Source organism: Bos grunniens, chromosome 10 (assembly GCF_055505025.1).
Source record: "Bos grunniens cultivar Pamir isolate PY7600 chromosome 10, Bosgru_T2T1.0, whole genome shotgun sequence".
Classification (NCBI taxonomy): domain Eukaryota; kingdom Metazoa; phylum Chordata; class Mammalia; order Artiodactyla; family Bovidae; genus Bos; species Bos grunniens.
Genome location: NC_141174.1, coordinates 867,052 through 882,389, shown reverse-complemented (window position 1 = coordinate 882,389; position 15,338 = coordinate 867,052). Strand labels below are relative to the sequence as shown.

Below are 15,338 nucleotides of genomic sequence, written 5' to 3'. Positions count from 1 at the left end.
GCCCTTAAGACATTCCCACCGTGTACGTAAGATTTCGAAAGGGAATGAGGAAGATGGGGAGATGAGGAGTGAAAAATACAGAATTCTTTATTTTGAGAATGTTATTAATAAAGCAAAAGTGTTACGAAGGAACTAAACAAATCTAACAAATCTGTACCCTTTAATCCAAGACTTTGTGCTTATTTGTGTCCAACTCTTTGTGACCCTCTGGACTGCAGCCTGCCAGGCTCCTCTGTCCATGAGACTTTTCAGGCAAAATGCTGGAGTGGGTTGCCATTACAGGAAGAAGAAATATCTGACCTAGATTTTAAAACTACTCAGAATGCCTCATCTACAGTTTTGACTCTGCACATTCAAAGGGAAGCGAGGAGGGTAAAAAAAACCGAGCTTTTTCTTAGAGGGCTTAGGAAAACAAACTTAGACCGTCCTGAATGCAAAGCTGCATGACTCCAGTGGGAACAGGAGGGGCTGTCTGGGCGCCCATGACCCCTCTGCACTGCACTGTGGCTCAGCTGTGTCCTAAAAGGCCAGATCACATGCAACCAAAGTGATTTTTATTTTAATCAGGGTTACAACTGATGCTTTGCTCAAGACATGACACAATGGAAATAACAGAAAAATTATTATTTCAGGAATTAGTCGATTTTGTGGTTTCCCTTAACAAGAGTATTACTCTCTAAAACAAAAAATTATCCTCATCAACAAAACTTGGAAAAAAAGGGAAATCTAGAATGTCTTAAACTTTCTATTATCTTTTTCCTCCAAAATACTAGATATCATAATATGCTTGTGTATGCAAAGGAAAGGGGAAAAAAAAGGAAACACCAGAAGAGCCCAAGTTACTAAGTAGGTTCTTTTTGTATGTGTGTGTGTAGCAGAGTTTTCCTGAAGTATAAAAAGGACAGAGAAAGCCTCTGACACAGACATCAGAAGGGAGAGTGCCCCACTCACTGGCCTTGTCAGGGCCTTATGTACTTGTTATCTTAAGACAATATTGTGGGCATGGATCTGGTAAGACCTTCCAATTGTTAGTCCTAATCTTGTCAACTGAAGACATCTGTTGTGGGAGTGGGTCTAGTAAAAGTACAAGTAGGATTCTTATTATACATTTTATGGAGATACATCAGGAAGTGTCAAAAACAGAACATACCTTGTCATGTCCTGAGTCTCCCCCTCTGACAATATCTGGTGCCATGTATTCAATGGTTCCACAAAAGGAATATGCTCTTTCAGCCTTAAAACAATCAAACAAAGAAAAAGAGATTTAATTTTAAGCTAGTATGAAAATTGACAAAAAGAGTTAACACCACATGGCAATGTCAAGACATACCACAGCAGCAAAGCAGTGGCAGAATCCACCTGACAGACTCTTCTCACCAGGACAAGCTGGTGTGCACACATCTGTATACTGGGTTGGCCAAAAGCTCGTTCAGGTTTTTGGGTTACTCTCTTACAGAAAAATCCAAACAAACATTTTGGCCACCCCAACAGTATGGGGTCAATGGGTAAACCTTTTAAACCCTGAAACCCTGCTATCATTCATTAATCCATCCACCCATGAAGCCACTCGCTCACTCTTCTTGTCTGTACATGTATATATTCCAATCACTGATTTTTTACAACTGTTCTCGTAAGAAGACAAAAAGCCCTAGAAGGGGAACTGTATGGACGTAGCTATATGCTCAGACGCTGTCGTGTCCGACTCTTTGCGACCCTGTGGACTACAGCCCACCAGGCTCCTCTGTCCGTGGGATTCTCCAGGCAAGGATATTGGAGTGGTTTGCCATTTCCTCCTCCAGGGGATCTTCCTGACCCAGGGACTGAACCCATGTCTCTTACATCTCCTACACTGGAAGGCCGATTCTTCACCACTAACTTTTAGGGTGAATGACTTTATTTCCAGATCAGCAAGACTGGAAAAACACTGGGAACCTTAAGGGAAAAGGAAGATCAAATGTTAAGAAGGGAAAACGGGAACCCAAAGATGGAAAAGGGTGTAAAGAGGTTTTCAGATCTTATCATCATGTTTCAGTCTGGCACTGCCAATGGTGGGCTCAGTGCTGATGAGCAGAGCTGCCCTAAAAGAACACTGTCTCTTAAAGGCAGTTGTTTCTCTTTTGTAGGGCTAATATATCAACCTGAAAATAAATTTTAAAAAATCAAGTAATTAAAAAAATGACCAATTGGATCATATCTCAGTGTAATAAAGGAGAAAAATATCTGAATTCTTATGCAGATATATTAAATAGGGGAAAAATAATTCTTCTTTAATAATATACATTCATTTGGCTACATCTGAAATTTTAAAGGCATTTCAGTTCAGTTCAGTTCAGTTGCTCAGTCATGTCCGACTCTTTACCACCCTGTGGCCCACCTCGCTCCTCCGTCCATGGGATTTTCCAGGCAAGAGTACTCGAGTGGGTTGCCATTGCCTTCTCGCAGGCCTCCCTATCCATCACCAACTCCCGGAGTTTACTCAAACTCATGTCCATTGAGTCGGTGATGCCATCCAACCATCTCATTCTCTGTCGTCCCCTTCTCTCCTGCCTTCAATCTTTCCTAGCAGCAGGGTCTTTTCTAATGAGTCAGTTCTTTGCATCAGGTGTCCAAAGTACTGGGAGTTTCAGCTTCAACATCAGTCCTTCCAATGAATATTCAGGACTGATTTCCTTTAGGATAGACTGGTTGGATCTCCTTGCTGTCCAAGGGACTCTCAAGAGTCTTCTCTAACACCATTGTTCAAAAGCATCAATTCTTGGGCACTCTGCTTTCTTTATACTCCAACTCTCACATCCATACATGACTACTGGAAAAACCATAGCTTTGACTAGATGGACCTTTGTTGGCAAAGTAATGTCTCTGCTTTTGAATATGCTATCTAGGTTGGTCATAACTTTCCTTCCAAGGAGCAACCGTCTTTTAATTTCATGGCTGCAGTCACCATTTGCAGTGATTTTGGAGCCCCCAAAAATAAAGTCAGCCACGTTTCCAGTGTTTCCCCATCTATTTGCCATGAAGTGATGGGACTGGATGCCATGATCTTAGTTTTCTGAATGTTGAGCTTTAAGCCAACTTTTTCATTCTCCTCTTTCACTTTCATCAAGCGGCTCTTTAGTTCTTCACTTTCTGCCATAAGGGTGGTGTCATCTGCATATCTGAGATTACTGATATTTCTCCTAGCAATTTTGATTCCAGCTTGTTTCATCCAGCCCAGCGTTTCTCATGATGTACTCTGCATGTAAGTTAAATAAGCAGGGTGACAATATACAGCCTTGACATACTCCTTCCCTGATTTGGAACCAGTCTGATGTTCCATGTCCAGTTCTAACTGTTGCTACCTGGGTTACACGTGGGTGTCATTAAAATACATTACAAAACTATTTTAGAGGAAGTTTTCCAATTTACACTCTATTTTTCTACCACCAGCAAGGTTCCATCTTCTTATTTACCAATTTTAAATGTAAAGAACACCATCCTAGTAATGTGAGGGAAGTGGCTCTCGTTGTTTAGTTGCTGAGTCATGTCCAACTCTTTGCAACCCCATGGACTGTAGCCCACCAGGTTTTCTGTCCATGGGATTTCCCAGGCAAGAATACCGGAGTGGGTTGCCATTTCCTTCTCCAGGGGATTTTCCTGACCTAGGGATTGAACCTGCATCTCCTGCATTGCAGGAGGACTGTTTACTACTGAGACATCTGGGAAGCTCCAATACAGAAGTGATAAAATTCCCAATTTTATTGGCTGAACAATTAAGCTCAGAGATAATGACTGTAATGAATTTATTTAAACCGTGTGATAACAAATGTATTGAAACTACTTAATTATGATACATATAGGTCAATAATTTTATATAAATAAAAATAATTGTATAATTTTATATGGTTTATGGCTCATTTCTTTTTATGTAATATATATACTGAAAGATTACTATTCCCCAAAAAACTAAAAGAAATAATTCAGTTATACTTAGATGTGGAGAAGATTTTCTTGTTAGCTGGCAGAACAAAATCTCACTGAACAGCTAATATAAACCAGACACCAAATGTCATTATCTTTCTGCTTCATCACTTCAGTACCAAATACTAATTTCATAACAAACTACTAGAAAGATTAAAGAGTAAAGCTAGACAAAACTGATTTCATATAAATTTGAGTATAAACAGTGATGAATTGGAAACATTTTGTTAGATATGCTTAGGCTGGAGAAAGTGTGCATTAGGAGGCATTCGTCTCCTCACTGAATTATTAAAAACCAAATACTACAAAATTACTTAAAAAACCCCCAAACTTCATAAAAATAAATACAGTGTTTCCACTGATAGTTTGTTGTTGTTCAGTTGCTCAGTCATGTCCGACTCTTTGCAACCCCATGGACTGTGGCACCCCAGACCTCCCTGTCCCTCACCATCTCCTGGAGTTTGCCCAAGTTCATGTCCACTGCATTGGTGATGCCATCCAACCATCTCATTCTCTGTTACCCCCTTCTCCGCCTTCAACCTTTCCCAGCATCAGGGTCTTTTCCAATGAGTCAGCTCTCTGCATCAGGTGGTCAAAGTATTGGAGTTTCAGCTTCAGCATCTGTTCTTCCAATGAAAATTCAGGGTTGATTTCTTTAGAATTGACTGGTTTGATCTCCTTGCTATCCAAGGGACTGTCAAGAGTCTTCTCCAGCACCACAATTCGGAAGCATTAATTGTTTGGCACTCAGTCTTCTTTATGGTCCAACTCTCACATCTGCACATGACTACTGGAAAAACCATAGCTTTGAGTATATGGACCTTTGTCAGCAAAGTGACATCTTTACTTTTTAATATGCTGTCTAGATTTGTCATAGCTTTCCTTCCAAGAAGCAAGTATCTTCTAATTTCATGACTGCAATCAGTATCTGCAGTGATTTTGGAGCCCAAGAAGGGAAAATCTGTCACTACTTCCACTTTTTCCCCTTCTATTTGCCATGAAGTAATGGGACCGGATGCTACAATCTTCGTTTTTTGAATGCTGAGTTTTAAGTCAGCCTCTTCACTCTCCTCTTTCAACCTCATCAAGAAGCTCTTTAGTTTCTTTTCGCTTCTGGCCATTAGAGTGGCATCATTCATATATCTGAGGTTGTTGATATTTATATAATATAAATATATATTTATACAATAATATATTATTAAATAGGTAATATATTATTTATTATGCAATAGCCCTTTTTGGAATATTAAGCAAAAATCATTATATAACTGACAAAAATAAACAAGTAAAAATTACTAAGTCAGAGTATTTATCATTTAATCTCTTGTTTTGCAAATTCCAGTAAACTGTTTAATTACTTTTTAAATTGAAGTTAGTTGATCTGCAATGTTTCAGGTGTGCAGCAAAGTACATATATTCGTATATATATGGGTTTCTCTGGTGGCTCCCTGGTAAAGAATCCGACTGCCAATGCAGGCAATGTAGGTGCAATCCCTGGGTTGGGAAGATCCCCTGGAGAAGGAAATGGCAACCCACTCTAGTATTCTTGCCTGGGAAATCCCATGGACAGAAGAGCCTGTGAGGTACAGTCCATGGGATCGCAAGAGTCGGTCACAGCTTAGGGACTAGACGATAACAATCATGTTACAAACCATTCTGGAACTATGTATATTTTAAGTATGCGACAATGTTTACATTTTACAACTTATAAAAATCTGCACTCTTCTACAAAATGCTAGATATTCATCAGTTTCATGTAAAATGAGTGTGAAACATATGGATCTTATGATTACTGTGGGAAAGATCTGATAGTCACCACCACTTTCCATGTCTGTTTTTTTTCCTTCTTTATCTGACAATGAGAACTATGCCATAATGTAGCTCAGTTCTCCAATGTCTTGACATACAGGAACCTCAGAACCACATTAAACCCTCAAAGGTATTTCTTCTATCTTCTTTAATAGATTTCTGAGCTCTTTTAAAATTCACTTTAGCTATTTTTGAGGGGGGTGGGGGATGTAGGTAGTGTCTACACTAATAATTAAAAGATAATTATTTATTTTATAAAAATTCTAAGAGACAGAAAAATTAAGCTTAAGTAATGAGAACTTCCAGTCCCTGAGGAATAACAGTAAACAAAGATAAAACATTTCTTAAGCCTCTCTGTTACTCTGAAACATTGCCATTTTAGCCCTTGCAATTCTGTATCTGCTTTCTCTTTCTCTGTTCCAAATGGAAGTCTTACTCCCTCCAGGTTCAAGCTTCTAACGTGTCAGTCTGAATTTCCTAAGGCTATCTTTCATTGTAAAAAAAAAAAAAGGCCCCAATTTTACTTTTGAATTTGTCTTTATCTACCTAGGAAGGTGCTTATTATCTATGCCCAGAAATTAAACTGATGAAGTGTGATAGGGGAACGTCTCTGGTAGGGGCAAGAAGATTTCAAGGTAATATGTTGTAAACTATGTTATAAAAAGGCTAGGATAGTATAGCTAAATTGTATTACGATTACTGTTTATTTACTTAAAAATCAACATTCTTCTCAAGGAGACAGGCAATCGGCCTATCCAGCATTTAAGTTCACACTACTTTATAAGCAGCATTAGTGTGAAAGCTACTACAGGGTTAGGATTGTGAAGGAGAATTTAACTGAGTGAGAGCACCAAGCAGTGCGTGCACCACCCTGCACATAACGCGGGGCGGTGCTGGGTATAAATAACAGCTGGTCAAGGAGGCTTCACGGTGCCTGAGAGAAGGAGCAGATGACACTGGACAAAGGACTGGTTTCTTTCTAAGGAAGAATCCAACAGGGACTCAACTGTCAGATTCTCAGGTATTTCTCAGTAAACACTAGATGAAATCCTGCCTAGTTTTTATTTGCCAATGTTTTATCTTGATCTTATCTGCTTATAATAGATAAATTTGTGAGTTAAATATACAGTTACCAGAGAAAATCTTATTTCCCCATGCTCTCTTTTTTTCCCATCTGAATTTCGATACATCTCCTCACAAGGAGTATATGTAAAAATGTTGCACTTTTAAGAAGAAACATTGCATTGCTAATCCTCCAAGTCTCTGCTCACAAGACAGACAGGGGAAGCCCCAGTGCCAGCCAAGGCTGCAGGTGCCGAGGGCCAAGGGCAGCGCAGGAGGCAGGCTGCAGCAGCAGAGGGAGGGACGGGAGGCATTCCAGACCTCCACAGTCAGAAGCCTGAACTTCAGTACTTTTGTGCAGACAAAAGAGGAGGCCGTTGGCTCAGATGAGATGGACTGCAATTACCACTCCTGTGTAAACCTTGGAATTTAAGAAAGCTGAAACCTCAGTAAAAGCAAAGTCTAGAAAAAAATAAATTCATCCAGCAGCACAGGTTTGTTTCTGTCTGAGCCCTAAGTTTAAAAACAAACAAATAAGTGTTCTTCTGCTGAAATCCCGAGGCTTGTGCTTCTTATAGATTTGGAACCTATATTTATTCTTTCCCCCTAGAATGGGAAATAGATTCAAGGGATTAGATGTGACAGAGTGCCTGAAGAACTATGGACAGAGGTTGATGACATTGTACAGGAGCAGGAATCCAGACCATCCCCAAGAAAAAGAAAGGCAAAATGGTTGTCTGAGAAGGCCTTACAAATAGCTGTGAAAAGAAGAGAAGCGAAAAGGAAAGATATATCCATTTGAATGCAGAGTTCAAAAGAATAGCAAGGAGACATAAGAAAGCCTTCTTCTGTGACCAGTGCAAAGAAACAGAGGAAAACAACAGAATGGCAAAGACTAGAAATCTCTTCAAGACAATCAGAGATACCAAGGGAACATTTCATGCAAAGATGGCTCAATAAAGGACAGAAACAGTATGGACCTAACAGAAGCAGATGATATTAAGAAGAGGTGGCAAGAACACACAGAAGAACTATACAAAAATGATCTTTATGACCCAGATAACCATGATAGTGTGATCACTAACCTAGAGCCAGACATCCTGAAATGTGAAGTCAAGTGGGCCTTAGAAAGCATCACTACGAGCAAAGCTAGTGGAGGTGATGGAATTCCAGTTGAGCTATTTCAAATCCTAAAAGATGATGTTGTGAAAGTGCCGCACTCAATATGCCAGCAAATTGGAAAACTCAGCAGTGGCCACAGACTGGAAAAGGTCAGTTTTCATTCCAATCCCAAAGAAAGGCAATGTCAAACAATGTTCAAACTATTATACAACTGCACTCATCTCACACGCTAGCAAAGTAATGCTCAAAATTCTCCAACCCAGGCTTCAACAGTACATGAACCGAGAACTTCCAGATGTTCAAGCTGGATTTAGAAATGCAGAACCACCAGAGATCAAATGGCCAACATCCGCTGGATCACTGAAAAAGCAAGAGTTCCAAAAAACATCTACTTCTGCTTTATTGATTATGCCAAAGCCTTTGACTGTGTGGATCACAACAAACTGTGGCAAAGACTTAAAGAGATGGGAATACCCGACCACCTGACCTGCCTTCTGAGGAATCTGTATGCAGGTCAGGAAGCAACAGTTAGAATTGGACATGGAACAACAGACTGGTTCCAAATAGGGAAAGGAGTAAGTCAAGGCTGTATATTGTCATCCTGCTTATTTAACTTATATGGAGAGTACATCATGTGAAAGTCCAGGCTGGATGAAGCACAAGCTAGAATCAAGATTGCCGGGAGAAATATCAATAACCTCAGATATGCAGATGACACCATCCTTATGGCAGAAAGCGAAGAAGAACTAAAAAGCCTCTTGATGAAAGTGAAAGAGGAGTGTGAAAAAGTTAGCTTAAAACTCAGCATTAAGAAAACTAAGATCATGGCATCTGGTCCCATCACTCTATGGTAAATAGATGGGGAAACAACAGAAATGGTGAGAGACTTTATTTATTTGGGCTCCAAAATCACTGCAGATGGTGACTGCAGCCATGAAATTTCCTTGGAAGAAAAGTTACGACCAACCTAGACAGCATATTAAAAAGCAGAGACGTATGTGCGTGAATTTATCTCTGGGCTTTCTATTTTGTTCCATTGATCTATATTTCTGTCTTTGTGCCAGTACCATACTGTCTTGATAACTGTGGCTTTGTAGTAGAGCCTGAAGTCAGGGAGGTTGATTCCTCCAGTTCCATTCTTCTTTCTCAAGACAGCTTTGGCTATTCGAGGTTTTTTGTATTTCCATACAAATTGTGAAATTATTTGTTCTAGCTCTGTGAAGAATACTGTTGGTAGCTTGATAGGGATTGCATTGAATCTATAAATTGCTTTGGGTAGTATACTCATTTTCACTATATTGATTCTTCCAATCCATGAACATGGTATATTTCTCCATCTATTAGTGTCCTCTTTGATTTCTTTCACCAGTGTTTTATAGTTTTCTATATATAGGTCTTTAGTTTCTTTAGGTAGATATATTCCTAAGTATTTTATTCTTTCCGTTGCAATGGTGAATGGAATTGTTTCCTTAATTTCTCTTTCTGTTTTCTCATTATTAGTGTATAGGAATGCAAGGGATTTCTGTGTGTTGATTTTATATCCTGCAACTTTACTATAGTCATTGATTAGTTCTAGTAATTTTCTAGTGGAGTCTTTAGGGTTTTCTATGTAGAGGATCATGTCATCTGCAAATAGTGAGAGTTTTACTTCTTCTTTTCCAATTTGGATTTCTTTTATTTCTTTTTCTGCTCTGATTGCTGTGGCCAAAACTTCCAAGACTATGTTGAATAGTAATGGTGAAAGTGGGCACCCTTGTCTTGTTCCTGATTTTAGAGGAAATGCTTTCAATTTTTCACCATTGAGGATAATGTTTGCTGTGGGTTTGTCATATATAGCTTTTATTATGTTGAGGTATGTTCCTTCTATTCCTGCTTTCTGGAGAGTTTTTATCATAAATGGGTGTTGAATTTTGTCAAAGGCTTTCTCTGCATCTATTGAGATAATCATATGGTTTTTGTTTTTCAATTTGTTAATGTGGTGTATTACATTGATTGATTTGCAGATATTGAAGAATCCTTGCATCCCTGGGATAAAGCCCACTTGGTCATGGTGTATGATCTTTTTAATGTGTTGTTGGATTCTGATTGCTAGAATTTTGTTAAGGATTTTTGCATCTATGTTCATCACTGATATTGGCCTGTAGTTTTCTTTTTTTGTGGGATCTTTGTCAGGTTTTGGTATTAGGGTGATGGTGGCCTCAAAGAATGAGTTTGGAAGTTTACCTTCCTCTGCAATTTTCTGGAAGAGTTTGAGCAGGATAGGTGTTAGCTCGTCTCTAAATTTTTGGTAGAATTCAGCTGTGAAGCCATCTGGACCGGGGCTTTTGTTTGCTGGAAGATTTTTGATTACAGTTTCAATTTCTGTGCTTGTGATGGGTCTGTTAAGATTTTCTATTTCTTCCTGGTCGAGTTTTGGAAAGTTGTACTTTTCTAAGAATTTGTCCATTTCTTCCACGTTGTCCATTTTATTGGCATATAATTGTTGACAGTAGTCTCTTATGATCCTTTGTATTTCTGTGTTGTCTGTTGTGATCTCTCCATTTTCGTTTCTAATTTTATTGATTTGATTTTTCTCCCTTTGTTTCTTGATGATTCTGGCTAATGGTTTGTCGATTTTATTTATCCTTTCAAAGAACCAGCTTTTGGTTTTGTTGATTTTTGCTATGGTCTCTTTTGTTTCTTTTGCATTTATATCTGCTCTAATTCTTAAGATTTCTTTCCTTCTACTAACCCTGGGGTTCTTCATTTCTTCCTTTTCTAGTTGCTTTAGGTGTAGAGTTAGGTTATTTATTTGACTTTTTTCTTGTTTCTTGAGGTGTGCCTGTATTGCTATGAACTTTCCCCTTAGGACTGCTTTTACCGTGTCCCACAGGTTTTGGGTTGTTGTGTTTTCATTTTCATTCGTTTCTATGCAAATTTTGACTTCTTTCTTGATTTCTTCTGTGATTTGTTGGTTATTCAGCAGTGTGTTGTTCAGTCTCCATATGTTGGAATTTTTAATAGTTTTTCTCCTGTAGTTGAGATCTAATCTTACTGCATTGTGGTCAGAAAAGATGCTTGGAATGATTTCTATTTTTTTGAATTTACCAAGGCTAGCTTTATGGCCCAGGATGTGATCTAAAAAGCCCAGAGATAAATCCACGCACATATGGATACCTTATCTTTGACAAAGGAGGCAAGAATATACAATGGATTAAAGACAATCTCTTTAAAAAGTGGTGCTGGGAAATCTGGTCAACCACTTGTAAAAGAATGAAACTAGAACACTTTCTAACACCATACACAAAAATAAACTCAAAATGGATTAAAGATCTAAACGTAAGACCAGAAACTACAAAACTCCTAGAGGAGAACATAGGCAAAACACTCTCTGACATACATCACAGCAGGATCCTCTATGACCCACCTCCCAGAATATTGGAAATAAAAGCAAAAATAAACAAATGGGACCTAATTAAACTTAAAAGCTTCTGCACATCAAAGGAAACTATTAGCAAGGTGAAAAGACAGCCTTCAGAATGGGAGAAAATAATAGCAAATGAAGCAACCGACAAACAACTAATCTCAAAAATATACAAGCAACTCCTACAGCTCAACTCCAGAAAAATAAATGACCCAATCAAAAAATGGGCCAAAGAACTAAACAGACATTTCTCCAAAGAAGACATACAGAGGGCTAACAAACACATGAAAAGATGCTCAACATCACTCATTATCAGAGAAATGCAAATCATAACCACTATGAGGTACCATTTCACCAGTCAGAATGGCTGCGATCCAAAAGTCTACAAATAATAAATGCTGGAGAGGGTGTGGAGAAAAGGGAACCCTCTTACACTGTTGGTGGGAATGCAAACTAGTACAGCCACTAAGGAGAACAGTGTGGAGATTCCTTAAAAAACTGGAAATAGAACTGCCTTATGATCCAGCAATCCCACTGCTGGGCATACACACTGAGGAAACCAGAAGGGAAAGAGACACGTGTACCCCAATGTTCATCGCAGTACTGTTTATAATAGCCAGGACATGGAAGCAACCTAGATGTTCATCAGCAGATGAATGGATAAGAAAGCTGTGGTACATATACACAATGGAGTATTACTCAGCCATTAAAAAGAAAACATTTGAATCAGTTCTAATGAGGTGGATGAAACTGGAGCCTATTATACAGAGTGAAGTAAGCCAGAAGGAAAAACATAAATACAGTATACTAACGCATATATATGGAATTTAGAAAGATGGTAACAATAACCCTGTGTACGAGACAGCAAAAGAGACACTGATGTATAGAACAGTCTTATGGACTCTATGGGAGAGGGAGAGGGTGGGAAGATTTGGGAGAATGGCATTGAAACATGTAAAATATCATGTATGAAACGAGATGCCAGTCCAGGTTCGATGCACGATACTGAATGCTTGGGACTAGTGCACTGGGACGACCCAGAGGGATGGTATGGGGAGGGAGGAGGGAGGAGGGTTCAGGATGGGGAACACATGTATACCTGTGGCGGATTCATTTTGATATTTGGCAAAACTAATACAATTATGTAAAGTTTAAAGATAAAATAAAATTAAAAAAAAAAACAAAAAAGCAGAGACATTACTTTGCCAACAAAGGTCCGTCTAGTCAAGGCTATGGTTTTTCCAGTGGTCATGTATGGATGTGAGAGTTGGACCATAAAGAAAGCCGAGTGCTAAAGTATTGATGCTTTTGAACTGAGGTGTTGGAGAAGACTCTTGAGAGTCTTTTGGACTACAAGGAGATCCAACCAGTGCATCCTAAAGGAAATCAGTCCTGAATATTCATTGGAAGGACTGATGCTGAAGCTGAATTCACCTCCAATACTTTGGCCACCTGATGCAAAGAACTGACTCATTAGAAAAGACCCTGATGCTGGGAAAGATTGAAGGCAGGAGGAGAAGGGGATGACGGAGAATGAGATGACTGGATGGCATCACCGACTCAATGGACACGAGTTTGAGTAAACTCTGGGAGTTGGTGATGGACAGGGAGGCCTGGCATGCTGCAGTCCATGGGGTCACAAAGAGTCAGACACGACTGAGTGACTGAACTGAACTGACTGAACTGAACTGAGGATAGGAAAGTGCGGAATATGGTCCCGTGTGGTGATGCTCTAGAAAACACGACAGAACCAGAGGAATGCCCACAACTTGGCTGCCTCGGGACTGACATAAATAAAGCCCTGGAATGTCTCAAAGCTACATATTAGTGAACTACTATACTGTGTAAATAAAACAGAAGAGTTACTTGAAACACTAGAATAATAATCTAGAAAACACCAGTAATGTTGTAAAAGATGAAAGACATAAGGAAAGGAAAATATCCGTAAAACAATACAGCAGCACAGAAAAAACTAGAAACACGTGAAAAACTAATACAGTAGATGCACAGCTGGAAAAATGCAATAAAAATAGACTAAACAGAGGAGACAAAGTGAAAGAGAATCTGTAAAGTATAGATATATTTGAGAAAATTATCCTGAATGATGAAGAGTCCCAAGCAGACTAAATAAAAATATATACATGGGTGGCAAATTTCTATCTTGAGTGGTGGTTTTAAGGGGGTTTGCCTTATAATAATAATAGTTCACTAAGCTATACTTTTGTTATTTTGGTATGTATTTTATTTTACAATAAAAAGTTACCAAAAACAGAAACCTAGTCTATTTTTAGTATGTTTATATTCAGCTAAATTATCACTCAATATGCAGGGCAAAATAAAGGCATTTTGATTGAAATGACTTAGCAGCAGCAGCAAGACAAAGACAGAGTTCACTACTTAGTCATCCTTGTTAAAAAGACATTTAAGGATGGGCTTCAGAACTAAACTGAACTCGCAAGAAGAGTAAAATGTAAAAAGCAACAGTGAGCAGAAACAATGGGTAAAAAATGTGAGAAAATCTAAACAAGTTTTGAATTTATAAAATGAAAATAATAATTATACAAATAATAATTATTAACAAAGGGGAATAATTAGCATGGGGAAATATAACACAGGAGAGACTAAAGTAGTAAGTAACAATATGTAAAATCATATGGATAACTGAAGCTACAACATTCTAATGTTCTTGTAGTGGTCGTGACCATCACAGACACAATGGCTCCTTTCAGACTGTGAAGTCAGCACACAAGCATGCTTTGTTTTACTGTGCTCTGCTTTACTGTGTCTCAGAGACACTGGGCTTCTTACAGACTGAAGCCTGTGGTACCCTGGACAAACCAGGCGGTTGGCCTCATTTTTCCAACAGCAACGGGCTCACTTCTCGTCTCTGTCACAGTTTGGTAATTCTTCGATGTTTCCAACTTTCCATTATTGTTACGTTTCTTACGGTAGTCTGTGATCAGTGAGTGATCTTTGATGATGTTACTCTTGTAATTGTTTTGGGGTGCCAAGAACTGGGCCCATATAAAACAGGAAACTTAATCAATAAATGTTACATGTGATCTGACGCCAACTGGCTGTTCCCACATCTCTCATCTTTATCTCAGACCCTTCATTCCCTGAGACACAACAATATTGAAATTAGGCCAATTAGTAATTGTGCAGTGTCCCCTAAGGGTTCAAGTGAAAGGAAAAGTCATGAGGCTCTCACTTTAAATGAAAAGCCAGAAATAATCAAGCTCTGCAAGGAAGGCATGTCAAAGGCCTAGAAGGTCAAAACACAGGCCTCTTGCATGAAATAGTTGGAAAAGTTGTGAATGCAAAGGAAAAGTTCTTGAAGGAAATTAAGAGTGCTGCTCCAGGGAACACATAAATGATAAGACAGCGAGACAGTCTTATTGATGATACAGAGAAAGTTTCAGAGGCTGGGACAGACCAGACTAGCTACACACAACACTCTCTAAAGGCAAAGTCTACTCCAGAGCCAAGTCCTAACTCTTCAATTCTATGACGCCCTGAGAGAGGCAAGGAAGCTGCAAAAGAAAAGTGGGGCTAGCAAAGGCTGGCTCAGGAGGTTTAAGGAAAGAAGCTGTAGCAGCCAAGTGTTGATACAAAAGTTGCAGCAGTTTATCCAGAAGATCTAGCTAACATAATAATGAAGATGTCTACAAAAACAAGAAATTTTCAATGTAGACAAAACAGTCTCCTGTTGGGAAGAAGAAGAAGATGTGACTACACTGCTGCAATTTTATAGTATTTTAACAGATGGTGAATTGTTTCTTAATAGACAAGCAAAGAAAGTGGTTTCTTGAAATCCACTCCAGGAGATCTGTGAATATTGTTGAAATAACAATAAAGGATTTAGAATGTTACATCAGTTCAGTTGAGTCGCTCAGTTGTGTCTGACTCTTTGCAATCACATGAACTGCAACACACCCAAATAGATGTCCTTTTCATTATAGGGGACTGGAATGCAAAAGTAGGA

General features: G+C 38.9%; 1 protein-coding gene across 10 annotated transcripts in view; it reads right to left on the bottom strand.

Moving 5' to 3' along the window:
• Positions 1-15,338, bottom strand: part of RPS6KA5 (ribosomal protein S6 kinase A5) — a 200,612-nt gene that overhangs the window by 43,496 nt on the left and 141,778 nt on the right. For all 10 annotated transcript variants that reach the window (XM_086319117.1, XM_086319110.1, XM_086319114.1 and 7 more), the window contains one exon: positions 1,151-1,234. In XM_086319117.1, the coding sequence (XP_086175243.1) occupies positions 1,151-1,234 (84 nt within the window). The remainder of the gene's footprint in view (positions 1-1,150; positions 1,235-15,338) is intronic.